General features: G+C 39.3%; 1 protein-coding gene across 5 annotated transcripts in view; it reads left to right on the top strand.

The window, feature by feature from the left end:
• GADL1 (glutamate decarboxylase like 1) overlaps positions 1–13,236 on the top strand; it is a 113,540-nt gene that overhangs the window by 30,988 nt on the left and 69,316 nt on the right. For 4 of the 5 annotated variants that reach the window (XM_068935494.1, XM_068935493.1, XM_068935490.1 and 1 more), the window contains 5 exons: positions 7,426–7,592; positions 8,495–8,621; positions 10,318–10,408; positions 11,091–11,197; positions 12,532–12,647. In XM_068935494.1, the coding sequence (XP_068791595.1) occupies positions 7,446–7,592; positions 8,495–8,621; positions 10,318–10,408; positions 11,091–11,197; positions 12,532–12,647 (588 nt within the window). In that variant the 5' untranslated portion in view covers positions 7,426–7,445. The remainder of the gene's footprint in view (positions 1–7,425; positions 7,593–8,494; positions 8,622–10,317; positions 10,409–11,090; positions 11,198–12,531; positions 12,648–13,236) is intronic. The other variant, XM_068935495.1, reaches the window with a different exon arrangement.

Here is a 13,236-nt window from a genome sequence, read left to right as displayed (position 1 = left end):
TTACACTGGCAAGACTGCTTGTGTCTCATTGAGCTGCTTAAACTTATCTTTCTCATGCAAACCTACTGTGTTATTCGGGGATTATTGATCCCCCCCTTTCATGCAGTTTAACACATTAAAAAGCTGTGAAACTCGATGAATAGGAAAGAGTGAGCAACAAATGCTGTATTTACCTGATGTTTGGTTGCAGAGTTGATGCTGATCTGAAATAACTAATGGAAAGTGTTGGCATGGTCAGAATGAAAAAAGTTATGTTTTCTGCTTGTAATCACTTGGAGAAAAATGAAAGATGGGTCACAGGGGCAGCCAGACTGCAGCTGATACAGTTGCTACAGCTGGGCCTGTTCTGGCTGCCATATAGCTGGGCAGGGCTCAAACGCTCACATTGGTGAGCTCTAGTATATGTGGCATGATTGGTTTGCGCTACTGCCAGGTATCATCCAGACGGCTGCCCTTGAAGAGGACTGCTAGCATCTCGTGCTGGGACTCACCAGTATGTGTTGTCACCCCACAGGTTACCCTCTACCACCTCAGGAGTGGTTTCACAAAACTCCCTCAGAAAAGTAAAACTGGCACAAATGCAAAGTGATATGTCCAGAGCCCTCCTGGGATCCTCATCTGTGCGACTGGTCTCTGCTGATCAGACCAGCAATGTTACAATAGCTTGGGGGTCGGTGGAGCCCTGGAGTGTATACAAAGCCATACGTGACAGTATCCATCTTCCAGCCTTTAGTCCAGACTAGTTTCTACTGCTAGTAACCTTCCTGGGAGCACTGGACAACTCATACTGGCATGCTGTGCCTTTACTTTTCTCAGAGAAAGCCAGAAATTACTATAATGCTGTGGGTTTTTTTGTTTTGTTTTTTTTTTGCCTGTACTCATCAGCCCACAGTGTTAGGCACTGTATTTGGCTTCTGCCGTAGGAAATTGTCACCGTATATGTGCATACAATGGAAAATTGAAGACAAGGAATTATCACCATCTTCCATGAGCAGAATCAAGCTACAGAGGTTACATGATTTTTCCAATGTCAAAGTAGGTCTTTGAGCTGGAATACTTTGGAGGATTTTCTAAAAGGAGAAATTAGAGTGGTAATTTAGATTGTAAATTTACAATCTAGTAACTACAGCGCAGCAAGAACAGGTCAGTGCAAGGCAGCATACTCCACTTTGAAAATGGATTCAACTACCTTGCTGCATATAATATGCCAATAGATTAAGAATACCTACATAGGAGCTAGTTCAGAGAACCTAGTGGTTGGAAAGATGCATCCCAATTTACTATGCACTAACCTCTTATGAGTAAATAAGGGCATATCTCTCTAAGAGCAATGTTGTAGACATAAATTAGTGAAGAGCTAATTGGAAATGCTTTATAGGAAAAAAATGGAAGTCTTTATGATTTAAAAAAGAGCCATAAGAAAGTTGTTTTGGCTGTAACTTGAATGTTAGGGTAAAACTTCCTAAAAAGAAATTAGACTTTTCTCTTTTATTTTTACATTTTAACTTGTATTGAAGCACAGAAAGCTCTATTTTATTAAGTTACTGCTTTTGTAGTTGAATTTCCAAAGACTGGAGTTAAAAATTGTTTTTATGTTATGGCTAAAATACAGTTTTTGCATGAAATTACAGGCTGTCATGCATTGCTTTTAAAATCAAGTTGCAGGATTTCCATTTGGGGGAAAAAAACTTGTATTTTTCACATTGTTTTTTTCCAGTAGGAGGCATAGAAATTTGAGGGATTCTTTATATTCTATGTGGGTCACACATAGATTGGTCATTTCAATCACATCTCAACCCCCTAAAGTTGTTACAAGCCTTGATAGCCCATGTATAGTGCCTGTGATTGACTTGTGTGTTGCAAATATGTTTGCTTTCTTACAGAAAAAGAAGGCATAAGGTGTTCAGTATTAATGTGGAAACTTTTGGTTAAAATGAAAGCCATTCTATATCTGAGATGCTCTCTACACTGTTGGCAGACATTAAAAGTTAGACCATGTGAGCCAACAGAATCTCACTGGGGTCAGGGAGTTAGGATTTCTATTTCATAGTTGGCAACTGCCATTTCTCAGTTTTGTATCAAGGTGAATTCCAGTTTTCCACAGCCTGTTTTCATAATTGGAAATACTGCAGCATGAATCACTCCCTCAGTTACTTGGTTGGGGCATCAAAATGTCACAATTAAATATTAACCTCTATTCCTGAGGTTTGGCTGCATAAAGATTCCTGTTTCTTTGCTTCTGTCTGTTTCTTGTATATGCCCTGCATAGTACTGTTGCGTATAGAAAGGATCCAGCAGGCAATGACTGGTCGCAGCATGTTACTGATTCAACATTCAACTGGTACAGCGCCTGTTCAGGATTCTGGGAGCATCACTGAAGGCAGGACCGTGCTCTTAGCATTGACTTTGGGTTCTACATGAGATATTAATCATTGTGAAGCTTGTCCAGGATCCTCTTTTTCCTTTCAGAATGGGAAATTCAGGCGTGGGTCAGAAAAGGACTCACTTGTTGTACTGTTGCCCTTTAGTGCTACCAGTCTGCTGAAAGAGCCTGCTGAGAGGCTATGGAGGCCAGACACAAGCATTTCTGTCTCCCGTGTCTCCCTCTCTCTCTGCTCCATGAAGGTCACTTCTGCATTTTTGCAGAAAGGAAGCACTCAATTTGGTCCCTGTCCACAGGCCTTGCCCATAAACCTAGGAAATGGGACCGTATAACGTAGGACCAATTGCATAAGCAGTTGCGTACTCTTTTCACTTAGGTGGCTTTCCCAGGACACCAGCTCAGCTTGAATACTGGATACTAACAAAGCTGCATCTATTTTACTTGGCAACAGGCTTGGGAAATTGGTTTGCTAAGAAATAGTGTATTTTATCTTAAAAGTAGAGTGACTTTACTTATTTTTTTGCTACATAAAGCAGTGATTAAAGAAAGAAAAGCGCCAGTAAAGATGATATGTGCCAAGGAATTTGAGTAGTTACATAGTACAGGACAGACTTGTTTTTAATGTTTTGATACACAGCATAACACTGACAGTAATCCATTAAATATGGTGATGTGAGGAGTCTGAAGTTCATGCATTTTGTTTTGCTCTACACATACAAATAATGTACTAAGGTTTTTGAAAGAAGAACCATGACTAGATCATAGATAAGTTTAAAATCTGTTTCTGGTTAATGCTGGCAATTATTGCATTTGTTACAAAGCAGAAATCGGGCTTTGGTCAAAGTCAGCCTTTTTCATTCACTTGAGTAGTTAATGGTGCTAGTACAATGTAAACTGAGTAGGATTTGACTCTGACATTCAAGCCCAAGCTACTCTTTTACAATTACCCGCTTCTGTTTCCATCTCTTCCTTGTAAGCAGTAAATCTTTCTGGGCATTTTATTATACTTTTCCAAATGTTGTCAGAATGTGCCAAGTACAAGTCTAGAGTTTCTTCTTGCAGCGCAAGAATTTAGCAGTGAAAGTTTCCATATATTTATGCAAACACAGATGCAGGTTTTTAAATAGCTGGTAGTGCTTATGTAAAGATATGGAAACATTTGAAAAATTTTTTCTGTGCATTGCTTCAGCTCCAATTAATTTGTGTTTTCTTTTGGGAAAATAATATTGATTTTTAAAATTGGAATGCTAGTTCAAAACCCTTCAGCTGCTGTAATAGAGTATTTCCTTCAGGATGAAGGGTCAGAATTATGGGCTTGATCCTGCCTCTGCTGAAGCCAGTGGTTAAATCCCTAATTACCCTCTACTGCAGCCAAGATCAAGCCTCCGCTTTTGGAGAAGGCTATCTTGAGCAGTCAGTAATCCTTAATCTCTGATTTAAAGCACTTCCATTTGGTAAAGTTTTAGTTCTGTTTCAAGCCTGGAGCCATTTAGCTGAAACTGTATTTGATACACTTTCTGGATGCTTGTTTTCTGAGTCTGCTTAGGACTTTGTTCTGTATTTTTAAATGCGAAAGAATATATTTGTTTTTGCCACGTCTCTAGGTTGTTTTCCTACCATGTTTTTGGAAAACAAGAGCTGCCTGTGGAAAGATGCTATTTCTACATGCAGGTCCCTTAACGCGATCAGGTGTGTTTGAGGAAGATCTGTGAAAGGCTTAAAGCACTTGAAAAATGTTTTTGAGCATTTGAGTCTGAGAATTTATTTTAAAGGGAACACTTGCAAATAATCAGATAGCGTGTATGTTTCGTACCCTAGATGTTGAGCTCTGAAAAGGCATTAAAAAGCATGCAGGTTGACCTGGGTAGTGTGATACTAATAGTGAAAAAGAATATTTCTGGAGGTTCCCCCATCCATAACGTAATAAATTTGTCATAGGATTTGTTTAAAAAATGAAATAAAAAGAAAAATAATTTAAACAATAGGTTCTGTTCTAGAAATTCACATTTTTATCATTGACTCAGGTTTTTTTCTATTCAAGGTTTTTGCTGCAACAAAGTAGTAACACGCTTTTTCTTAAAGAAGAGTATGAGTACATATTAGTACTCTCATAAGAACTCTAGAAGTCAGTTATAAGTAGAACATTAACTATTGTAAGATTTGCAGTAAAAATAATGAGTTGGGAATGGTATGTACATTTAACAATGGTTTGCAAAATCTGAAGACCTTTACCTCAAAGTACATATTTAGTGCCAGATTGAGCAGTTGACTGTGAAGTAAGTATTCCTATTAGCTTTCTTTAGTAGTCTTATGATATGTTCCATGTATTTACAAGTAATGACCAACCAGTTATGGAGAAAGTAATCAAATAATTCCAAGGCATATTATTTCATGAGATCTTTACTGTGGTCTTAAACAGGGAAAGTTGCTACTGAAGTTAAAGGTCTTTTCCCTCTCTTCCTTCTGACTGCTCTACTTTGCCTTTCTTTCACATATTTTGCCTGAGGCCCAGAACAGATGTATGGGGAGTAGGGGTATGCTATCAGCCATTTTTCTGATGGTGTTTTCCTCCTGTGAGTCTGCAAGATGTCTGCTAGAGACTCTAAGACTGCGTTTAGAGGTGAATAGACCTGCTTCAAATATTGAACTTTTGTGCCCATCACCCAGCCACCCCCCCCCCCCCCCCAAAAGAACTGGTAGAAAAAGTAATCCTTTTCACAGAATCCCTGAAGAGGTTATCGTAAAGTCAAGGAAGTACTAATAACTCTATGCAACAGTATTAAAAATAGGGCTGATCCAGTTACCTAGGAAAAGCTTTTGCACAGCTCTGATTCTAGCAGAGACCCCAGGGGTGGAGCAGAGCAAAGAAAAGGGTCAGGGGATTCTTTCCCTCTGCCATTTCTTCTTTGGGATTTTCCTGTAACCAAAGGAAGCATTAATGTCTGTGTTCTGCGACAGATGCTCATTCCCCCATGCAGTTTCTTCGGATCCTGTTCTCTGTTCTACAGAAACAAAATACCTTTGACGTACTTGGAGATGGTATTATCTCCAGGAGATGACGAGGCTGAGGTGTTTTTTTTTTTTTCCTGTGTTAAACTCTGGTTAGCACTCAAGGGAGCCGCTATACATGCGTCAAAGGGAGAACTGTATCTTAATCCAAAAATAGTCCCTGTTTTGTCTGCCCAAAGAGCTAATGTCTTCCTGTTCCTTGTTAATAACTGGTACTTTAAGTCTTCTAAGGTCGACCTACTAGCTTGTGTTTTTAGAAGGAAGCCTCTAAGACTTTTTCAAAGCTATAATTTCTGTATGATGTCCCTGCTGGGAAGCATGATGGGAGCTGACCTCTGTGATATGCAGGATTTTCTTTCTTTGCTTGTTGAAGATGAAATGCTGCTTATCTGCCAGTTCTATATCTATCCCACATGAACACATATGCCTCTTCTGCAACAATGTGCAGAAGGCTGTTTTCATCAAAACTTAGCATGTTTGCCCTTTGGATTAAAAATAGAAGTAGTTTCAGAAATGCAGAGGCTGGGCCTCTCTTCTAATCAGAGTTAAGATGGAGTCTCAGGCTTCCCATATGTTAGAATTTGATCTTGTTTGTAATATTCGTCCTAATAAGTGAAAGCAGTCGAAAGAACTACTGAGTCATCTGTAAATACAAACTGATGGGTTTGACAGGGTTTCCTTAAGTCAGTGGACCCCTAAAAGTTACCAACCTTTCTGGGCAGTATTGTTTTCCTTATGTAGCCTCTTCCACATGGGAAACTGTAATTACGGTAAGCATTGTCAATGTGTTTCATGCTGTCCTGTTGTCTTTTGGAAATTCAGTTGTTTGTATAGACCCATGAGAAAAAGCTACCTTTCTCCTGCACTTTAGCTGGAGCAAAAAGCAAAGCAGAAGATAAAGGACATGCATTTCCCCCTTCAGACATACTTACTCTTCCACTATCCTTACTGCAGAGGCTGGAGAAAACTCTCCAAGACAATGCTGCATGGCTTCCTGTATCTTAGTTATTCTAGGCAGAGATCAGTGGAGAGATGCTTTCTGTAACCCAGTTAATACTGATATGGAAGTTGACGCTTTTCCTTTCAGCACTATACTGTTTCAGATGTCTCAGCCTGTTCCCTTGATATCTTTGAGTGTCTCACTTTCCTCTTTATCCTCAAGTTGATTAAAATTGGAATCCTGATCTTGCCTTATGAAATCAATACATGAAATGGATACGTGGTTGCCATAGTTGGCTAATGTCTTATAGGCATCTTAGATGAAGTGTGCTTTCAGAAGTAATGTAAAGGAGGAAGTAGTCATGTGTTTAGGGAACACATCAGAAGAGTACATCCCATGGATAACAGTGAGGGGGAAGAAAGACATCATCATGGGAGAAGTGATAATTGGCACACCACATTGCTCTAATAGGTGAATGAGGTCACTCAATAGGATGAAGGCAGAAAAGAGTGGAATAAAGGTACGTGATGTTGACAGCAGTCTCAAGAGATTTTGTCCTTGTGGAGTGAAAAGGGAGCCAGGTCAGTGAAACAATTTGAGAAGGATGCAGCTGGCTCAGAGCAATAAAACTATCTGGTAGTTAGGAGCAGCATGAGGATATGGGGAAAACAAGCTGGGAATTTTTTCATGAAAAAAGAGTGGAAGGGATGACGCGTAGAAGGAAGCATTTTCAACTAAGAAGAATGCCTCTTATCTCACGCTTTCTCTGTTTATCCACCTGTACTGTGTTCTAGGCCAGAATTATATTTTCTCCTCTGGAAGGTGCTTTGCATGCTACAAAAGTAGTAGATAGCATACAGTAGGCTATTACTGCCTGTATAATAACAGTCTAGATTTAAAGTAATAAAGCAGCTTTTCCATCTGTAAATAGGCTTCCACTAAAATTACGATTCTTGTATGTATGAAAAGTCCGTGTGTTTTTTCTTCTACTGCAAGTTCTTTCCTCTACTAAATGAGCAATGAGAGAATACTTTCTAGTTTATTATTTAAGTCAGCCAGGCCTCACTCTAATGGAGAGTTATTTATCTTACAGTTGGTATTTACAAACAGGAGATGCTCCAGAAGAATGCCGTCTTGGTGGATGGGGTTGTCCTAAATGGTCCAATAATGGACTTGAAAGCAGGGGAGAAGTTTGTGGAAGAGGCCTGTAAAATTATAATGGAAGAAGTAATCCAGAAAGCTGATGATGTGACAGAGAAGGTAAAGTCTTAGTGTTTTTGAAAATTTGTGACAGATATAATGAGCAATAAATCTGATTTTTCTAAGCTGTATTTTATTGTGCTTTAGAAGGCATCAAAATTGCTTTTAGTGTGTGGCTGCCTTTGAAATAAAGATATCCTTCCAAATCAAAAAAGATATTATAGAACCATCTAATAACATAATTGGCATACATATTTGCAAGAAAACTTTTTTCATCTCAAAGTACAGTGGTCACTCTGGGTTGACAAATAGGTGCTTTTTTGTGTTGGGGGGGATTTTGTTTGCTCCTTAGGAGCAAACTACATTAGAGAAGGAGGAACAGTGGATGTGGCACCACTGAACAGACATTATGAGCTTCCTCTGGGTTTCATGGAACCTCTGCTTATGAGGTATATGTATTGAGGTGTATGTATTTGGAGAGGTGCTGAAATGAAGCACACTTGCCTGGAGGTGTGCAGTGGTTGCTCTCACCCCTTGGCAGAACAGCACCTGAAAATTCTTCGCCTTTAGCTGAGGACAGAATTTGACTGCAGGCCCCTTGCTCCTAGCTAGGATATACAAATCATGAGCATGGTAGCTTGGTTTTCAGGCTCCATGCTGACTTTTTACATCCCAGCATGCCAGTGGGCACACTTTCTCCTCTTCAGTCTTTTTCCTTCCAGCCTTCCCTACCCCAGTTCTTATTCAAGGCCAGGGGATGCCTGAGATGCATGCCTGAGATGCAGTAAAACCTGAGATCCCGATGAGACCATTTTGCCAGAGATCATCTGGAGGCGTGCTGCACTCCAATGGGCAGTTTTCTGAAACCAGTGCTGACTGTGGTGCCTGCATAGTATCTTTAGAACTCTCTTCCTCTTGGATAACCTGGTCATTGCTGGTGTCTCCTCCCTCCCCATCATTAGGTTTGTGAATGGCGGGCCCCTGAAGCTCTGAAAACGATTCTTGATCTGGAAATGAGGGACACTGGAGAATCTCATCAGAAGCTCTTGCAACTCTGCCAGGATGTTATACAATACAGCGTCAAAACCAGTAGGAATTTGATTTCCAGTGATGTATTTTGTTCTACAGTAATATAGAACAGCAGGATAATTTAAACAAATTTTTGTTACCTTTCAGGAAACCAGAGGTGTTAGTTTTCTGCCTGCCATATACAAGTATGCAAATATTTGGTTGTACTTCAGCTGTTTGACTGAATGCTTGTCACCAGAGGTGTCTGTGGTTGGCTGAAATGTGTAATCGTGGCAAACCAATCAAACTAATTCCTATAGTGCTTAAGCATTGTCATTAATGGTAGATTCAGCCACCCTGAAGTCTTGTGAAAGTTCTCCAGACAGGTCTGGTATAACAGTATAGCCGAACAAACAGGAGAAAGACCTTTGTGTGTGACTTCCTACTGTCTGAGTAATGAGGAGTAAAGTCACTATCACTGACCTTACACAAATCCGGATGCATTCTTAGCGGTGATCACGCTACACTTACTATTGCTCTCTATTGAGCAACAGTCTTGTAGGGTGTTAGTTTCCTGATGGGCAGCAATTTCTGCTCCAGACAGTGTGAGAAGAGTATGCAGTGTTTCAGAGACTATACATCGACTCCTTTGCAGGATTAGTGCTTTACAGCTAAGCTTTCTGCAACATGTAATGTATAATTAGATCTTAGCAAAAAGATGAATAATATCTGTTCAGGAAATAGTATAGCGTATAAGAAGCTCTGAATTTCAGATGTGGCATCGCTTAGGCTGTGTTTTGGAAAGTGTGAAGGACACTTGATATAATTAGTTGCCCATTTCCTGGGCATGTTCCCTGCCACAGTCACTGTTGCTGCAAAATAAAACCATAGCACAATTTTGAGAGTAAACTCACACACATTACTGATCTAAAAGGTCAGTGCACTAATAATATGCAGATATCATTAGTGAGTTACTGGAAGATGTTCTGTTTCTTACTTTTGTAAATTGCCTTCAAATTTTTGTTTTGTTATACTATGTCACCTTAGAAAGACATTAAAAATATGCTTTGCAAATAATTTTTCATACAAGTATAAACATTTATGAAAGTCTCAGGTATAGTATGTGTTAAGTTATACAGCTTACCCTCTTTAGCCTATGAAAGCACCTTGCTGTGGGTTAAAATTTAATTAATGACCCCACTGCTGAACTGGTTTACTTTAATAGCCAGCAATAGACTGGAATTCTCTCATAGCTTAGTTATATTCCAGCGCTTCAAGGCAGCTAGACACCTTCTGTGAACTTCTCATGTTAAGTCTACAGCAAGATTTTTGCAAACTCCTATACTGCCTCATCTGTCCATATTGAGACTTTTGTGGGGATCGTGAGCACAGCTGCCTGGAATCAGCAGGTTCCTGTGTTCTGAAGCTTAGCAAAACTTGGCTGAATGTCCATTGTGGCCTCAGTAGACCACAGTTAGCAGCTGTGTGTACTCAGTTGTCAATCACTTTCTTTTTTTGATTTGTAAACCTTATGAACAACCCACATTCATTCTATGCACTAACAACATCTCCCCTTGTTTCGGGGCCAGAAAATGCTTTTGAATTGTACTTTCAAAAGACTATCTAGCCCAAGAAAAGGAAAGCAAGTCCAGAAAATACTGAGAGAATGATGGAATGGTGCTTTGCAGAGATCTATGTTCAGCTGCGAGGGCTTGTGATATGTTTTGTTTTCATGCATGTTCTATCAATGCTTGCTTTTCATCTTTATATTTTTCAGGTCATCCAAGATTTTTCAATCAGCTATATGCTGGAGTAGATTATTACTCGTTAGTGGCTCGTTTCATTACAGAAGCACTGAACCCAAGTGTGTAAGTATACTTCTTAGATGCATCACCAAGAGGATATGCTATTTGCATTTACAGCTTTTTTTTTTTCTTCTGATTTCTGTTTTCAATGTTATGGAGGAGGTAGGAATTATGCAGGAATTTAGGAAAGAAAACAGACTGGGTTGGCTGAATAGCTCACCAGAAACTCAGCAAAGCTGATGAGGCCTTTTTTCTAGTTTGTGAGGTGGGGATTAAGAGGAAAGATTTGTTTAAACTCTTTTAAACCTAGACTTTTTTCAAACTTAGTGAATAAAAGATTTTATCACAGTTACTCAAGTGTTCATTTCTCTTAAAGTCCTCTACACAGAGTTGAATGCAAATGGCTACCTGTCTATAGTTTACTTTTAGATGTAAGACCTAAACAAAAATGGAACTGTTGCTTGCAATAGGTTAATAAAGCTGAAACTTAAGCATGGAACCTACGTTAAACTCGAACACTGTTTTACTTTGACAGTGGAAGTATCAATGTGATGCTGTTGGGAACTAAGCAATTGCTCTACTGCATCAGATCCGTGCTATATTTAGTTTAGAGTTTTACTGCTGATGTTGTCACTTCTCTTGCATCAGAGAAAGGGGCAATAAATCTCTGTACTTAATTTTAGCAGCGTTCAGTGGCAGGGGTTCTATGGTTTTAAAACCAATCACGATGCTTTTGTTTGTTCAGATATACATATGAAGTATCTCCTGTGTTTCTGTTAGTGGAAGAAGCGGTCATCAAGAAAATGATTGAATTCATAGGCTGGGAAGAAGGTGATGGCATATTCAACCCAGGTAAGAACACTTTAGATTTTCAACTGGAGTTACAAACCAACAGGAACAGTAATTCTATGAACATTTGATTCATGTAGAATATTTGGAAATGCTTGCAAAATACAATGATGCACAAATAAAATTATTTCATCCAGGCTTTTCTTATGTGTTTCTAGTAATAATTCTATAAACCTAATCAGCAGCTGAATGAAAACAGTTCTTACATAATTATTTTTCCAGTATAGAATTAATTCTCTAACTGCAGCCCTTCCTGACTGCTATTAACAACAACAGCAACAGCTTTACTGGACTGAGTCATTGATTGAGGGTTAGGGAGCTGATTTAAGTAATAGATGCCAGCCAGTGGTGTGTGAGGGCACTCTGTGTATCCTGTCACCTGTTGGTGCTACAGTTTATCTTAGTGGGAGTATCATGAGCTTAACTCCTTTGAATACAACTGTGTTTTGAAATGTTATGAGCAGGCAAAACAAGCAAATATTTCTTAAGCTTCTTGATAAGGCCAGTTTTTGAACTCTCTGTAAAGGAGTATTCCAGCACAATGTATGGTAATGAAGCATAATGATGATATTTCCTAGATTATTCCTATACTAAATTATTAGCTTAAATGTGAAACTTTCCCACCTAGTTTGGGAGAGGGGGAAGTAATTACATGAGTAAATGGTTTTAACCCCCTTCTCCCCTTCTAGTAATTCTATCCTACATGTACATAGCAGGAAAATAAGTAAAATAGAATGCACTGGAAAACCTTTGAGGTAAAATATATTGAAACTATGAATTATTTTTGCTTCAGATTTTGATGTGTATTTTCAGTAAACTCATTGGTTTTACTGCAGAATTGTTTAATTCAAACTTACCAAGATCCTGTCAAAATACATACTTTTGTGCTAGTTTTTTCTAGTTTTTTTACAATTTTTTAAAACTACTTTATTTTTGTTCTTTTAAGTGAAGAAACTATCCAGGTCCTTGGGCTTCCATTTATGCTGCAGAAATTCCAGTTCCCACTCACCTCTCCCCTTCCCCCCCCGCCAGCTCCCTCCCCCCCCCCCCCCCCAATACTCTGAGACATGGTTGCTCAAGATACTTCTCTGTCAGGGTGGACTGTTGGGTCACAGTTCTTTGGGAAGCATCCTCAAAGAGGATTCAAACCCACTCTATTTCCATGCATGCTGCAGAGCCCAAAGTTTCTTTCTTTAGGCTTTTGTGGAGGAAATAAGCTATGATGGATGTGTCTATAGGTTCATTCTATGACTTATTTTTATTTTTGCTGATCAATCAGACACAGGAGGGGTGCTAGGACTGTAGCTAACATGATGTTTGTGTGTCTATTTCTACAGGTGGCTCTGTTTCTAATATGTATGCTATGAACTTAGCCAGATATAAATTTTGTCCTGAAATAAAGGAAAAAGGGCTTTCAGGCTTACCAAGACTGGTCCTGTTCACTTCAGAAGAGGTAAAAACAAAACCAAAAAGCTTCTGTTTTCATTGTAGAACTTCTAACAGTGAACTTTGTTTTTCAGTGGATGCAAAATTATCTCATTTGACTGTATGTCATGGGGCCCTGGTACAATAAATTTGTCATCAGTGTGTGATAATGAAGCATGGGAGCTATATGGAGAAGTCTGGTCAATTTACCTGCAGAAGCTCCCTCCCTGGCAGAAGGGAAACACAGTGGTCTTGCTCCTCAACTGAGTTGAGCAAACTTCTGATCCAAGAATGGGTGGTACCTGAGGCCAACCTGAAGTAGAATGCATGTGGGACGTTGCGAAGATCTGCTGCACTCTATTTTCAACAGCATAATATCTACCAGAAACCATATGTAGGTTTTGTATGTCAAAGTTCTTTTCTTGCAGCTTTAATTCATTCTGAGCTGAGCAGCTGCGAACCTGTAAGATGGTTCTCTGCAGCTCCCACTCTGCCCTATGTCTGAATGCAGATAGGCTGTGGTAGTGAACCAAGCCTAGCGTAAAGCATTTGGGCAAAACCTGCTGGATCCTTAGACAGCTCTTTAAATAATTGAAAATATCTGACTAGTTTTAAAG

Source organism: Struthio camelus, chromosome 2 (genome assembly GCF_040807025.1).
Source record: "Struthio camelus isolate bStrCam1 chromosome 2, bStrCam1.hap1, whole genome shotgun sequence".
Classification (NCBI taxonomy): Eukaryota; Metazoa; Chordata; class Aves; order Struthioniformes; family Struthionidae; genus Struthio; species Struthio camelus.
Note: the sequence above shows the minus strand (reverse complement) of the source record. Positions and strands in the feature narration are given on the sequence as shown.